Below are 15,757 nucleotides of genomic sequence, written 5' to 3'. Positions count from 1 at the left end.
GCGTTTAGATCTCCTCCTAATACGAAGCGGGAACCGTTACGGGTGATGGTGGACAGGTCCTTCTTGAATTTAGCCGCTAGTCCACTGTTGGCGGCACACTGTCGAGGGCAGTACACGGTGATGAACTGGACGTATCCAGTCGACGACTCCACCTTCATACCAAGGGCCTCGATGATAGAGGTGCGGATATGGGACAGAGTGTGGTATGTCATTCCTTTCTTGACGACGACCGCAACACCACCTCCCACCGCTCCCTGGAGTTGTGCGATCAAGCCGAATAATGTTGTGGTCAGGCAACCAGAAGGTGTCACCGGACTTTAGATGGGTCTCGGTTAGAAGGCCCACGTCGATGCTGTGCTTGCGGAGGAAGTCGGCAAGCTCAATCTCTTTTGCTCTTACAGAGCAAGCATTCCAGGTGACGATACTTAGCAGTTTAGACGCCATACTGGATGATGAATTTACCGTGCACTTGGATCTGTTTGGGCTTATTACGGCACTTACGAAGAGCACCGGACATGTTGACGAAAATTTCCATCAGTTCATCCGCTGAGAACAGATCGGGGTTGTTGTTTTGCGCTGGTGGTTGTCTCCAGAATCCAGGGGGGATGGAGAGCTTTGGCCAGCAGAATCACCAGAAGTTGCTTGAGCGGAATGCACCCGCGAATTCTCTTGCCTTTGCTGAGGAGCACGAAGAGGCGGGAAATCCTCCGTCCGAAATGCCGGGACTTTGTCCTTCTTGCGTCCTGGTTGGTTGTTAGTTGCCGCCTGTTTTCGGATGCGTTTGAAGTCCTCGCGTTTGGAGCACTGTCTGTCGGAACCTTGGTGAGCACCACCACAGTTGGCACATTTTAACGCCACGGCTCCATCCGCAGGGCAGTCGGAAGTGGCGTGGTCTTGAGCGCAATTGCCACAGCGTGGCTTAATGTTGCAGTTGCGGGTGCCGTGTCCAAAGTTCAGACACCGTTGGCACTGAGTCACATCACGATGGCCGCCACGGTATGGCTCCCAGCGGACGATGATGGAATTGATGGAGCGGATGGCCTTCAGCGCGTTGAGCGTCACCGTTCCCTTCTGGAAGTGTACCAGGAAAAGGCTATCCGGATACGCCTTCACATTTTCGTCCTTCCTTGTCATCCGATAGACGGCACTTGGGGCCAGCTTGTACCGGTCTCTGATTTCAGCTTCAATAAACTTCGGGTCGAAGTTTGGTAGGCCCCTAATGACGACCTTGAATGGCTTCTCACCGGGAATGTCGTGGGTGAAGAATTCCACCTTGCAAGTCCTCAGGTGGGCGACGACTAAGTCATACTCCGCTTTGGTACGGAGCACCACCTTGGTGCCGACTCTGCCTAACTTGTATGCGGCTTTAACGCCCAGCGTCGCTAGATCTGCGATGAGCTCATTAAGATGGGCATTTTTCACTACCAATGGAGGGAGCTTCACTTTTGCCGCACTCGGGCCGGCAGAATTTTCGTTGCCGATGGCGTCGCCGAAATCACCGATGTCGCTGGCGTTCGTCGCAGTGACATCGGACTGGCCTCGATTCTTCTTTCTCTTCTTGCTGCGTTTTTCCAACTCAGCTGGCTGGATATTCCCATCCATGGGGAGAACAGCAAACCTGTTCGAGGTAGGCACACCGGAGCTTCCTTCACCGGGGCTCTGGACCTTCGCCGGGCTTCGCGACCGATGCTTAACCATTTCGGGGCACACACACACGCACGACAAACCGCGAAAGAGAGCGCGAACACTATCGCCACGAACTTTTCAAACAACTCGAGAGAGCGAGCTAACACTGAACTGAACTGCTTGACGATCAAGCAGAGAATGATGAATTGATCATGAGCTAATGCCATACAGCAGCGCTCTTTTATATCTTTTCAGGTTAAAGCAAAATGATGTGCAACCAAGTGGTATAAAAGTTACAAAGACTCCTCCCATTATGAGTAGTTTGCTATCAAGTAGCGACGCTGGCTCTTTTCTTTTAGCGTACACGGTGAATGAGAACGACCCAAATTTGAGTTTAGTTCACTCATAATCGCCAAAAGTGCAGGAACTCAGCGATGAGTAAATTTGTCTCATGGTTTCCTGTGGAAAACCTAAAAAAATCTGCCAGAAAATGAGGAAATTGACGAAAATTTTATTCAGTCTCGGAGTAGTACCAATAGACTGAGTGAATCTAATCTTTACTTTTCTCAAATTCGCGATTTTTCCCTGGAAAATCCTGGAAAAACCTGGGGAAATATAAGGCAAATTTACTCATCGCTGAGTTCCTGCACTTTATTTCTTATTTCTGAGATAACTAAACTCAAATTTGGGTCGATCTCATTCGCCGTTATATCACCTTGAAAGATATCGGCGCCGGTGGTTAGCGTGATTACCTCTCACCCCAGCAGGCCTGGGTCCAATCTCAGTCGGCGCTAGGATTGGGCGATCTAGAGAGAAAGATCGATCTTAACGGATCGATCTTATATTTGGCTCTAAAATCGATCCACTGATTAAATCGGTACCAAAGAATCGATCTTTGCTAGATCGATCTTAAAGTTTTTGTAAAATCTCGATGAACAATTCAAAAGGTCCTATCTACTTTGATCGATTCTCTTCATCGACTTTCTCTTTTGATAACCACTGCTATGCAAACAGGTTTTGCGCTCCCACTTGGTTTGATAAAGGAAGTTGTTATCTTGGGTTATCTAGGGAAAGGTTTTACAGCTAAGTCATTAACGAAAGAGAAAGTCGATGAAGAGAATCGATAAATGCAGATAGGACCTTTTGAAATATTTATCTAGAAATGTGTAACGGTAAACTTGTAATGTTTAGAAAATCATTGTTCAGCCATTTATTGACGAATTTCAAATCTATTGACATCACGACAGACTTCAAACATTTGTTCGGTATCCATAGATTTAAAATCTATTGATAAACTGCTGAGAAATGATTTTTCAAACATTGCCAGTTTGCCGTTACACATTTTACTAGAGGCATCGTGTTTGGAGTGTTAATTAACCTTTCTGACGTTTATAACTCGCACACTTGCGTAATCCCATTTTCAAGTCCTTAGTTTGCTTCTCTCACTTTAGCTCTAGCCAAAAATGATGGTTTGTAATTGTTATCCTCACATTCAGACCATCAATACTCTTGCTTATAGAATAGACTATACGCTTGTTTTCGTTGGTACCCCAAGAATTTCTTTCCTTTATAATATGATCAATGAGCATAGGAGGAAGGTAGCATAAACCTTCAAATGTTGCTGTATTTGTAAATATCAGAAACGCTAATAGTGACGTCATTGTAGGGAACGATACCGACGTTGCTGTCATGTTCGTTAAATTTCCACGCAGTCTGGGGTGAGAGTAAACCGTTTTTTTTTATGTAAGTACAGTACAAAGTTTAAGATCTATTTTTTTTTGGTAGATCGAAAAGATCGAAAGAAGAGATCGATTTTTTCGATCTTTTCGTGGGCAAAGAATCGATCCGAAAAATCGGGATGAAAAAGATCGATCCAAGATCACCCAATCCTAGTCGGCGCCACCGGCATGTTCTAAGGCATAACATCTCTGCCGTTGGTCCCCGGTTGAGTTGATGGCTCGATTGGTAGGGTCCAGGTGTGGGAGCTACGTCCCTGGCGTCGGTAGCATTGGAGCTCAGTACGGAAAACAAATCTCGCGTCACCCTGCTTCCAGTTTGATTACATGAGCATTTTGTGTGATCGTTGGTTCTGAATATGGACAAACAGGCAGATGAATTCTATTCCTACTCTTTACTGTAATAAGCTTGGTGGCCCTGAAAAGAGCCGTTTTGTTGCCAAAGTTGGTGATGATTTAACCTCCGAAACCAAACAGAGTGCGTCTCTGTCACTTCAAAACGTAGATGACATCCATGGCCGCTTACGCTTGGCGTGTTTAGTGTAGGTGACAGCATCATGGATCTCATTTTTCAGGAACACCTTCAGCACACCTCATAAATCAGACCGGAGATACGTCAGACACCGCCACGGCGAGCCAGACGGCGTTTGGTTCTGAATATGGCGATGAGTGTGCAAAATATTACGCAATTCCATCCTCCCTATTCGCACGCGCCCGAGGATCGGAGGCGAATGCCACTTCGACTTGTTTCGTCTACTTACTACTCTCTGACGACTGTGCTGGGAAAGCAGTATATGCATGTAGGTAATTGGTGGATTTGTTAGTTAATTCGACGCTTTTGGACAATGCTGGACATTTACCAGTTTTTCAATAGTTTCTTGTTGAAAATCAACATTCGAAAGCATTGTTATCGATGCGTAGCTATATTTCTGATCGATTGGGGATAAAATTATTGAAATTGGACCAGGGGCAGCTGAGTTATTAACGTTCAAAATCTTTCTTAATTTGTTACATGTTCCATTTTCGGTTTTCACAAAGTGTACCTAATATAGAAATCAAAGACGTAGTCCTATGTCAAAATAATAATAACAATTCAGGCCATCGTATCTCCGGAACCGGAAGTCAGATCGACGCATAATTCAATAACGATGCGCCGACCGGGGTTTTCGAATGGGATGTCAACGTCCTGATCGGATAAGCCATCATGGAAAAGTGGTGTTGAGATGGAACGAGACCACGGACCAAGTGTAGAGCCAATTTCTCACATTCAATTTCCTTCTACGATGTTCAAACTGTCGTGTTAAAGGGGATCAAGACCGTTCGATTGGGAATATTTGACAATGGTAGAAGTTAGTGTGGCTGGCTATTAGTCGCAGACGAAAAGAACTGTTGAATCCAATTTTCAGGGTTGTTTTGGAGTTGGAAAACTTGAATCGCGTTTTTTTCCCTTTATAAGGCCTAAATAGCAGATAGGATTGATCGTACTGCTCTGGAATTAGCTAGTAGAAGATATGCGTTAAAGATTCGGGAATTCGCAACCAGATATCGAATATTGATTGATTTTCATGAGTTGGATCCTGTTGAAAATTATTTCTCAATTGTTTTTATCAGTGTAATTGATTTTCTATTGAAAAACGTAATGGTATTTGGTCTTGTGGGGGAGTGAAAATCGTACCTTGGGTGGAATGGACCGGTGACCTTCGTTCGTGTTGTACGATTTCGGTGGGTTGTTGACCATTTCTGAACAGTGTGACTACAGTGGACGTTCGGATTATTACGCGTATTGCGCTGATTAGTTTGTGATTAATCTGCTTTAGAACTTTTCGGATCGGATTCCGTATCGGTTGAATTTGTCGCTGTTTATTATGTGTTGCTTTACATTAGGAAGAGTGCCATGTCCCCTGTTTATGTGTTTTTATGTGGTGTGTATATTTTTTCTTTTTGTTACTTTTCGAAATTTTCCAAAATTTGTTTAAAGTTTTGTTGATGCTGCCATGGTGCTTGTAATTGGTGAGCTTGTTCCAGTTAAAAACAATTCGTTTGTTTTCTGGCGGGATGACCTGGATCGCGCGTGATCTATTTTGCGGTTTTAGATAGCACATAAGAAAAGCGATACTGTCGGTAAGGTATGCATCCGAGTGCAAGAACATAGTTGAGTCTTCTGGGGAAAATACATTATTGTACCTGTTAGATCTTGGGTGAAACGCTTCGGAATATTTAGAAAAATAGAGTACACGCTTGATCCTGTTTAGGATACATTATTGACTGCTCTGGAGAACGTAATTTCATTTTAATATCTTGTTTAACCAGAGCCTTAACAATCAGTACACTCGCTTTGTTGTCGTGTGGGACAGTCTGTTTGTATTCGTACTCTCACGCTCTACGGTCGTCTCTCTTACACAATACAAACGGTAGAACAACATTCGAGCAAAAAGAAAATTTTCAAATAACTATCATATGACATGTGTGGATGTGTGATTTCGTTATAATTCCTCAATTTGGTGTAAATTAAACCATTTCTGATCAGAAATGTTATTACTAGAACATTGTTGCTTGCTATTTTCAGAATTCACACAAGCACAACATATTCTTCTTTTTCTTCTTCTTCTTCTTCTTCTTCTTAGAATTTCAATCTTATTGCGTATCGCATATAAGCTTATTGCATGCTCTCAACCTAGTGTTCTAGATGCACTTCCACAGTTATTAATTGAGAGCTTTCAATGTCTGTACCATTTTTGCATTGGTATAATTGTGTGGCAAGTCCAATCATACTTCTATACCCAGGGAAGTCGAGAAATTTTCCAACCCGAAAAATTCCTAGACTGGACCGGGAATTGAACCCAGCCACGTCCAGCATGGTCTTGCTTTGTAGCTGCGCCTTTGCCGACTGAGCTAAGGGAGGCCCCATCAGCACAACATCACTAGTTCTTATTATGAGAAAAATTAAAATACATACATTCGTGACGGTCTTCGGCGACTGTCATACGGCATTTTAGTTTGGTAGGGTTAACTACCCCATTTTCGGCCTATTAAGCACAACCCGCACTTTGTCTTTCTTAATCTAGCGCAGTTTAGCACCAAACGGAATGTTATTATTACTGATGGCTTCCAAATTTATTTACCTTTCCGTATGTACCGTAAGATTTGATAAAGAGAAACCAATCGTTGAGATATTGTCAAAAGTCTAACACTGCTTCTTGACGCCAAACTCGGCCTACGGATTCTAAACTCGGCCTAACGCATTGAAACGTCATTGAAACGCCATTGAATTCACTTTGGCCTATCGGATGAAGATGAAAATTGATTCGGTCGGAACGCTTCTTTTGTTTTGGGGAATAATGGGTGCAAACGTTCATATCACGCGTTCTCATTGACTTCGTTCCGTAGCTTATTAACTAAAGTATCGTACCAAACGCATAATTGACTTGTTAACTCTGGAATCATAGATTTATTTGAAGTTTTCTGCTCGATAGGCCCAAAATGGGCGATTAGGCCGAAGTAGTTCTCTACCCTACTGTAATTTGAAAGCTTGTTTAGCAAGTGTCGGAAGCAAAGGCAGTCGATTATCACAGAAAATGCGTTGACTACGGAGACCGTTTACAAGACTGGTCCCAGGTCCTTCCATATTAAAGAAATGTATGGTAATATCGCTTGGTTATCGTGTATTGTCGAAACTTGTCGTCATCGGTGCCGGGTTTGAATGGTTACAACAACTCGAGTAAATATATGATGTGATATGAGGGCCTCGGTGGCCTTAGAGCGATTGTTTTTGCTTACTGAACAGAACATCATGAGTCTAATATCAGGCTCATCCACATTCAAGATTCGTCAATTGCTTTATTTGTTAATATGACTACATGGTAATAACAACAATTCGAAAAAGGAAGGGAAAAGGAGCTCGTTTGCCTACTGGCGAACGTTTTTGCTTACTGAGCAGAAGATCGTGGGTTCAATCCCAAGCTCCTTCGCGTTATATCATCGTTGGGACATCAATTCAGCTTATCGTTTACCAAAACGAACTCTGCTGCTATCTCTACCCTCTTACCTAATATCCCAGTGATTCCTCGTGGAAGTGCAAAGGTGTTCTCGGCTTCCATCAAAGCGAGTGTCACGTCAACACATTCCTACCCATTCCTTTCTTGACCAGCGTTTGGACACGGCCAGCGCTGCTGGTATTGCTTAGTTAGAGATCACCAGTTTTTACACATTAAGGATGATTGCTAGTCTCAAGCATCGTCTATTGGTTCTCTGTGTAATTACAGCTGATTTGGCAATAACTCAGTAGCAACCGTGGACAGTCAATCATGCTCATGCTCATACTCATGCTTAATAAGACCTAAATCGGTCATGCAGTGTTTGGAATTGACCTTTGCTGGTCGGAGCGAATGACGATGATGAGGATGCCAGCTGGTTGGTCGTTTTTGCAATGATGCGATCATGCCCTTGCTTGGGCTTTGGCTGATTATTCACTAGTGATGAAAGTACCAGCCAAGAAATATCGAAATTATTTGGAAGAAAAGTTAATCATTGTACGGCTGAAATCGAATGAAAGAAAATGCGCGTGGAATGACTACTATTCATGTCGGTTTGGAGGATGATTCGAGGCCCGTTTACCTTCAGAATCGTGGAGAGCGGGTCCAATTCTCCCGCTATTTTTGTAACGTTAAACGTCGTTCCATGGCAGCATTGGGGGAGTTGGGGAGTATTTTTGGTTTGCTTTATGCAGAATGTATACATTTTGTATATGATGGACGGGTTCTGGGTCGTTTTCTGCTAGTTCAGAATCAAGTTAGTGTAAAGGCGGTACAGTTTGGGTTCAAGATGGGCGGGTCACACCATTGGACTATAATCATGGTGAGTTTGTTCCAGTTGAGAAGCATTCATACCTATAAACTTTTCTTGATTTCCGTTTTTTTCCGGCGAGATGGCCTCCATTGTGCGTTATTTATTGTTCGGTGAGTTTAGAATTTGCTAATTTTGGAACATAATTCAGAACTCCGGAAAGCATGTTCCGCAAAATTTATTTCTAGGTCAAATGAAAGTAATAAGGTCAAATGGAAAGTGTTAACATTGGAGCAGCTTCAATGCATAGTTCATGAATCTACATCATTGGACATCATAATGGAATTATTTGCCATATGCGTCACGAAAAATGGAGGGGAAAAAAGTGGTAGCATCTTTTCGTCGTGTAAGTTTACGAGATCCGGGTCGTTTGCAGCCATTTCTGAACCAAGTAAATGCAGAGGTTTTGCAGTTTGAATTCAAAATGTGTGACATCGGACATGGACATCGATTATGGCTGGATTTCTTGTTAAGCTTTGAGTTTGTTGGTTTATTTCCTTTTAATTCCGTTATAATTGCTTATCTTTTGACAGATACACGTATTTCGTCTACTAAAACACCACTGGTACATGGCACTGATGAAGTCTGCAAGTAGTAGACGGAATACGCGTATCTGTGAAAAGATAAGCAATTATAACGGAATTAAAAGGAAATAAACCAAAACACTCAAAGCTCTTCATAAAGCGGTTCCGTTAAGAGGTTCGACAAATTTCAAAGATTGGATTTCTTGAGTTTGTTCCAGTTGGGAGACATGTTTATAAATCACTGACCTTGATTTTCGCGCTCGGGTGCAGTTTGGTTGTTGCAATTAGATGCGTATGTTGAGTTTAGAATTTTGGAAAGGGTGAATGCGTGATCCAGTTTGTAAAACATGGTTAACTGCTTTCGAGGACGACACTTTATTTGAATAGCTTTTTGTTAAGTCGGTCGTAGATTGTAAGGGGCACGGTGGGTCTATGGGAAGTAACGTTTTGATTTAAGTGAGGTCCTGGGGTTGTCAATTAGTTTGAATTATTCAGAAGGATTCCATCATTCCACACTCTGAAAATGTGTTCACTTTAACTTAATCCACTTAATGCACTTCACTAATCTGATGTACTAACGCTCGGCACGCGGAAACTCCAGCTCCCATTGGCTGTCGAATATCGCCAACGGTGGTGGAGTTACCAGGCTCCGAAAGCGTTTCCGCTCTATATTCACTGCTTTCACTGTAATTCTACCGGAGGTAGAATTGTACAAAAGGTTCATTCACTTAATAAACCGTACCCACAAGTACTTCATTCTACACTAACGACAGGGTACTTATGTACCATTAAATAAATAATTAGGACGGAAATGTTGCTCCTTTTTCCCCGAGCATTATTTTCCATTCATCAACCGCAACTACCCATGAATGAATTGCAAAATCTCACCTCCTCCTGCTGCTGGCCGCACTCTGGGCTGGTTGACACCTGTTGCTCCATCTCTGCCCACGCTTGCTCGTTTTTCGCACTTTCATTTTCATTGTATACGGGGCAGCCAAGGCAAGGTTTGGCAGGTAGGGAATTTCTTTTTTATTTTCAGCCGACACATCTTGAGAATACTCAAGTAGGCATTGGGTTTGAATATTTTATGGCTACCGACGACGCCCGCTATTAGGAGGCACACGATGAGACATCGAATGGAGCAGCAAATGTCACGCAAAAGAAATATTCTTGAGGGTGTTTAAGAGTCTTGTTTGGTTTAGTAGGTAGCCTACCTACAAGAGGGCAGCTCGTCGCGCTGTCTAAAGAAATGAAAAGACGTCGGTTCGTGTTTGGCATACCGAATGAGGTATTAATTTAGCATAAATACGGGGGCCAAGGAATGGGTCGCGTGATTCGCGGGGGCGATGACAAGCGGAAATGGTGTTGTTGTCTGGTACGATGGGGTTCAGAAGGGGGGAAGGTTTTTTTGATAGGATGTTCAATGGAAGTATGGTGGCTGTGGTTGCTGAAGGTGCGATTTGGAGATTGTTTGTTTTATTTTTCGTCGAAGTTCTGCGCATATTTTCGATGACAATTGAGGGAATGGTTATTTAATGTTATGTGTGATTGTATGCCACCGGTGTTGTAGAGGAAATTTACGTTTTAAGTAGGCTTACCTGGAATGAATGCGGGGAATTTACAAAGAGTTTTATTGCTGGTTCAGGTGCAGTTGAAAAATGTAATTTTGTAAAAAATGTTTTCTTTCGATGATCTTGAGGGATTCAAGACACGCCCCTGACTTTCTAGAAATCGTTTAGAAAAAGCCATTTTGGATCTCACCTCGAATTCCTTCGAAACTATCACCAGAATTCCCTTGGACTTCTCTTTAACAAAAAAAAAAACACCTGGAATTCTTACCAGAATCAATTTAAAATTTCATTCTGAAAAAAATTTATGCACGTGAATTTTGTTCAAAAAATTTGAAAAAATTAGATTTTTTAAATTTTTTATATCATTAAAAATTAATTTTTAGACGTAATTTTTATTTTCACAGTGGTGAACTTCCCCTTAAGAATAGCTTTATGACCCACTTATCCGTATAAAACACCGTGCTCAGCAGCAACGAAGGTGGCATTTTCCAACAAAAAATCCTAAGGAGCCGAGCGATTGTTTTACTTAAGGTGAAAGTGAATCGGATTAGAATGACTCAAACAAATTAAAGAACTAAATTGTTATCCCTAGTAATTTTTACAAGATTGATTTATTGTTTAAATTTTCTGAAAACCATTTTCTAAGTTCAAACCACAGTCAAGTGGTCGCAAACTTTGCTCATCAATTACACAAGTATTTCGTATGAAAGGTCATATTTCACTCCCATAGATCGTTTCAAAATATTGTTAGGAACATTACCTCCGAAGACAACAGGTATTATTTCGATACAAACCATTTTTTTTGTAACGCAATTCCAAGCATTAGATTTCGTTTTCCTAAGCAATCAACTGGCTTTCGCATGTATCTGTGTGTAAGCATGCTACAGGTTGAAGAGCAATGAGATTGAAGAACAAAACATTTAGAGTATTTCTAAGTCGTGTTGGAAACGCGTGCATTTGTGAAATAATAGAAACAATTCAAGTGTGTGTATGCGTAAGCTAATTTAAGGAGGCTCTGTGAAAGTTTTAGCCTATTTGATGGAGGTTTTCTGATATATCTGGATATTTTTAAAGATAAATGGAACTATTTTAGAAATTACCCACTTTTGACATTGCTGAATGAATTATTTTTCAAATCAAAAGGTTCCTCAATTTTCACATGTTGTTCCTGAACTTCGGCAGGAGATTTCTTTTATATCGCTTTCTCAATCTAGGGTAATCCAAACAGTCAGTTTTGCATTTTCCTATTTGGATTACCCTAGACCGAGAAAGCCATATAAAAGAAATCTCCATTCGTACCAGTGGAAAAATCTAATAAATCACTTCGGCAGGAGTTCCCTGAACTTCGGCAGAACTTCCCTGAACTTCGACAGAACTTCTCTGAATTTTCGCAGAACTTCCCTGAATTTCAGCAGAACTTCCCTGAACTTCGGCAAGACTTCGCTGAACTTCGGAAGGACTTTCCTGAACTTTGGCAGGACTTTCGGCAGGGCTTCCCTGAACGTCATCAGGACTTCGCTGAAGTTCGGCAGGCCTTCCCTGAACAACGGCAAGGCTTCCCTGAGCATAAGTAGGACTACCCTGAACATGAAATCTTTGAATTTAAATTGTCATTTCAGTAGTAGAATTATTATAATTATACAAGAATATTGTGTTTACGAACACGGTCAAATTTGCTATGCTTGTTGGTATTGGTGCATTTTGAATTTGGGTGTGGATTCAGTATCAACGGAAAAGCATTAACTTTCACCTTAACGGCGAGATCGAAACTAAATTCTGGCAATCATGACGGATTTCTGTTCCAAAATGATTTGATCGATAATGTCGATATTACAGGAATGATCGAGTTCGCTTCTCAGATTGTCACTAAGAAGCTGAACTACCACCATCAAACCGACATAATACAGAAGCACAGGTTTGATAAAACTTCTCAAACTCACATGAGGTTAGAAAATACTAGTAGCCCTCATCTTGAATGACTACCCAAGTAACATTGCAGGTTTTATCGCGGTTTTATAGCATTCTGCAAGTCTTAATCATGGTCTACACAACCCTTATAAAACCAAAATTGTTTAGAGTTGCCATAACTTAAATGCAGTTCCCATATTTTTTCTAAGGAAGTTTGCAGGAAAGTTCTGCGAACTTTGAAGAAGGTTAGTGAGCTTAAGCGAACTACAGTTAACTTTAGGATAGTCCTGCAAACTTCAGCGCAGTTTTGTGAACTTCAGGGAAGATTTTCGAACCTTAGGAAATTGCGAACTTCAGGAAAGTTCTACGAGCGTCACGAAAACTCTAAGATCATCAATGAAGCTCTGCGAACTACAGGTAAGTTTTGTAAACTCCAGTGACGTTTTGCGGTTGTGAGAATTTAAAGAACCGCTTCAAACTTTGAGGACGTACTGCATTTTTTTTCCGGTAAGTTCTTTGAACTTAAGTGAAACTGTGAACTTCAGTAAAGTTCTGCAAACTTTAGATGCGTTCTGCGAACTTCACAATACTTTGCAAACTTCAAGGAAATCCTGTGAACTTGAGAGAACCACTGTAAGTTCTGTGAAGTCCAGGATAGTTCTGCGAACTTCAAGGAAAACTGTATGAATTTCATTAAAGTTCAGCGAATCTCAGAAAATTCGTGCAAACTCCAGAGAAACAGAGAAGCTCAGCAACGTTCAACGTTCCTCGTAACGTGGGTAGATCACCTTTTCGTGGTACGTTACGGGATGTAAGATCTACCACCGATTCCTAGTCCCGACTACTTCAAACTAGGGGAACAGGATTTTTCAGTAATCAAAGGAACACATCTTAGTCCTTGTTACTTTTTATGCCTTGTTGATAGTGACAAGACTCGGCTTTGTCCACCGAGGATGATCTTGAAACAAGGAAAAAATTAGTTAGTAAGTCTTCATCTATGTGATTCCTAATCTTCAATTCGTTGTTCCCTAGTTTGAAGTGGTTAAGACTAGGGTTGTGATGTATGGTCATTATCGGTGTCATTCCTTAATTTTATTGCTAAGGAATCCGATTTTGACTGACAAAGGGGCACGCCTTTGGAGGGTGTTCCAACACTTCGAAGGGTATAAATAGCGGGACCTTTCAATTAGAGTCGGATCCTTGCGATAAATGCAAGAATGACAACTGTAAAAAAATCGAATACTTCATCATTTCTCAATAGTGATGGAGTAATACGACATGCACTGAGGACACGGGATATACTACAATAGATCAAATTACTGGTCGCAGTGGTTTAGGTCCCGAACAGAGAAAAAAAAACGTTCAGAGCGAAGTTCTACAAACTTCAAGATAACTCTGCATACCGTCTTTAAGAAAAATATTGCAAACTTCAGGGAAATACTGTGATATTCAGAGAAATTCTACGAGGTTCTACAAACTTTAGGGAGCTTTGTGAGCTTCATTGAAGCTCAATGTCCTCCTAGTAAGCTCTAAGCATTTCAATAAAATTCTGTGAACTCTAGCCTAATTATATGAACTTCAATGTAGTTCTGCAAACTCCAGGACAGTTCTACCACAGTTAGAAAAGTTCTTCAAACTTCAGCAAATTTCAGTAAACTTTAAATACGTTCTGCGAACTTCAACGCAGTTTTGAGATCTTCAGTGAAGATTTTCGAACCTATGGAAAGTATTGCGAACTTCAGGAAAAATCTGCGAGCAAACATCCAGAAAACTTTCTTTTTAAATTTATTTAGGAGATTTTTAGCGGAAAGTTCTACGAGCTTCACGAAAACTCTACGAACTTCAATGAATCTTTGCTTACTCCAGGTAAGTTTTGTAAACTCCAGTGACGTTTTGCGGTTGTGAAAATTACGAGAACTGCTTCAAACTTTGGGGACGATCTGCATTTTTTTTCGGCAAGGTCTTTGAACTTAAGTGAAACTGTGAGCTTCAGTAAAGTTCTGCAAACTTTAGGCGCTTTCTGAGAACTTCACGGTATTTTTGCAATCGTCAAGGAAATTCTGCGAACTTGAGAGGACTTCTGTAAGCTCTACGAACTCCAGGAAAGTACTGCGAACTTCAAGAAAAATTGGATGAACTTTAATAAGGTTCTGCGAATCCCAGGAAATTCGTGCAAACTCCAGATAATTAGAAAGGCTCAATAGCTCTACAAACTACAGGAAAATTTTGCGCTTCGAATTTCAAATAAGTTCTTCAAACTTTAGGAAAAGTATTGAAAACTTCAAGGAAATACTGCGATAATCAGAGAAGCTCTTCGAACATCAGGATAATTCTGCTAGCTTTAACGAGTTTTGTGAGTTTTTTTCCTGGTAAGTTCTACGATCTTCAAGAGAGTTCTGTGAGCTCTAGCCTAATTATATGACTTCAATATAGTTCGGCAATCTCCAGGAAAGTTTCAGAAATCATAAAAATTCTTCAAACTTCAGGAAATTTCAGCAAATTTTAAATACGTTCTGAGAACCGCATGCAAAACCTAATTACATTAGAAAGTACTGTAAACTTTAAGAAGTATTTGCGAAATTCAAAGAAATTCTAAGAACACCAGGAAAGTTTGAAGAGCTTAATGGAAGATGTTACAATGCCAGGAAAAATCTATTGCCAGGGATTTGAATTTGAAAGTAGCTTCTTTGAGCTGCCTCCGCGGATCGTCAGTGAAAAAACTCTCACTCCATTTCAGAGAAAACAGGTATGGTATCTCTTTCTCTGTTATGGTACCCTTATGGAATCTGAGAGCATCTTAAAAATGAAGGAGCAAGGGGAGGGAGCGCCAAAATGACGGTTTGCCACCTAACCTAATATCATGAGTACGTTTTGTATTATTTAAAAATCCGCGTTTTAAGCTAGCCAAATTTGAACATCATTATTAGGCGTAAATCAAAAGTATTGAACTATGCAAGGATACAGTTCCCGGTGAATGAACTAAGCATACAATTTTCCACCTGATAAACACCTCTTGGTATTGTTGAAACCGGTTTCCCCTTTACGATGGACGGCCATGAATCATCACTTTAACCAAGGCAACTAACTTAACATTCATGTCAGCGACGATGTTGATACTGTTAACGATGATCACAGAGAGACGATATGCTACCCTGAATGGGGACCCTGGCCTGGTGTGCACGCCGATTATCACGCCACTTACACGCACATAACTGGACATATGTTCCGGCGGCGGCGGTGGATGGGAAACGCAATCAAATGGGTGGCTGCCTGGCTGGGAGTGGGAAAATGACTACTCATAAACATAACGATTACATAATTAAGCAGAGCATTAGATTCCATGCGGGAGGCAGGCAGGGTGCAGAGAACCGACGGCGTTGGAAAGTTTTGCCATGTGAAGTTCGCTACTTTAATTTTACGAGACGATGTTCGGAGCACGCGGTTTTTACTCTTTAACTTTAGAATGTGCTATTGAAAGAACGTGGCGGCGGGACTTTCCCACGACTCCATTCAGGGATGATGCAAGAAGGTACCCCTGCTGTGAGAACTG

At 41.4% G+C, this 15,757-nt stretch overlaps 1 protein-coding gene across 1 annotated transcript in view; it reads left to right on the top strand.

The window, feature by feature from the left end:
- The first annotated feature begins 12,137 nt into the window (after positions 1 to 12,137).
- The window catches only part of LOC135701225 (uncharacterized), a 42,471-nt gene continuing 38,851 nt past the window's right edge, over positions 12,138 to 15,757 (top strand). The window contains exon 1 of the mRNA XM_065222000.1: positions 12,138 to 12,214. Coding sequence (XP_065078072.1) covers positions 12,138 to 12,214 — 77 coding nt within the window. The remainder of the gene's footprint in view (positions 12,215 to 15,757) is intronic.

This window comes from Ochlerotatus camptorhynchus, unplaced genomic scaffold, assembly GCF_037179485.1.
Source record: "Ochlerotatus camptorhynchus isolate MF236.1 unplaced genomic scaffold, CSIRO-AGI_Acam_v1.1 ptg000151l, whole genome shotgun sequence".
Classification (NCBI taxonomy): Eukaryota; Metazoa; Arthropoda; class Insecta; order Diptera; family Culicidae; genus Ochlerotatus; species Ochlerotatus camptorhynchus.
The sequence above is the reverse complement of the archived record's forward strand: the minus strand, read 5'-3'. Positions and strand labels throughout refer to the sequence as shown.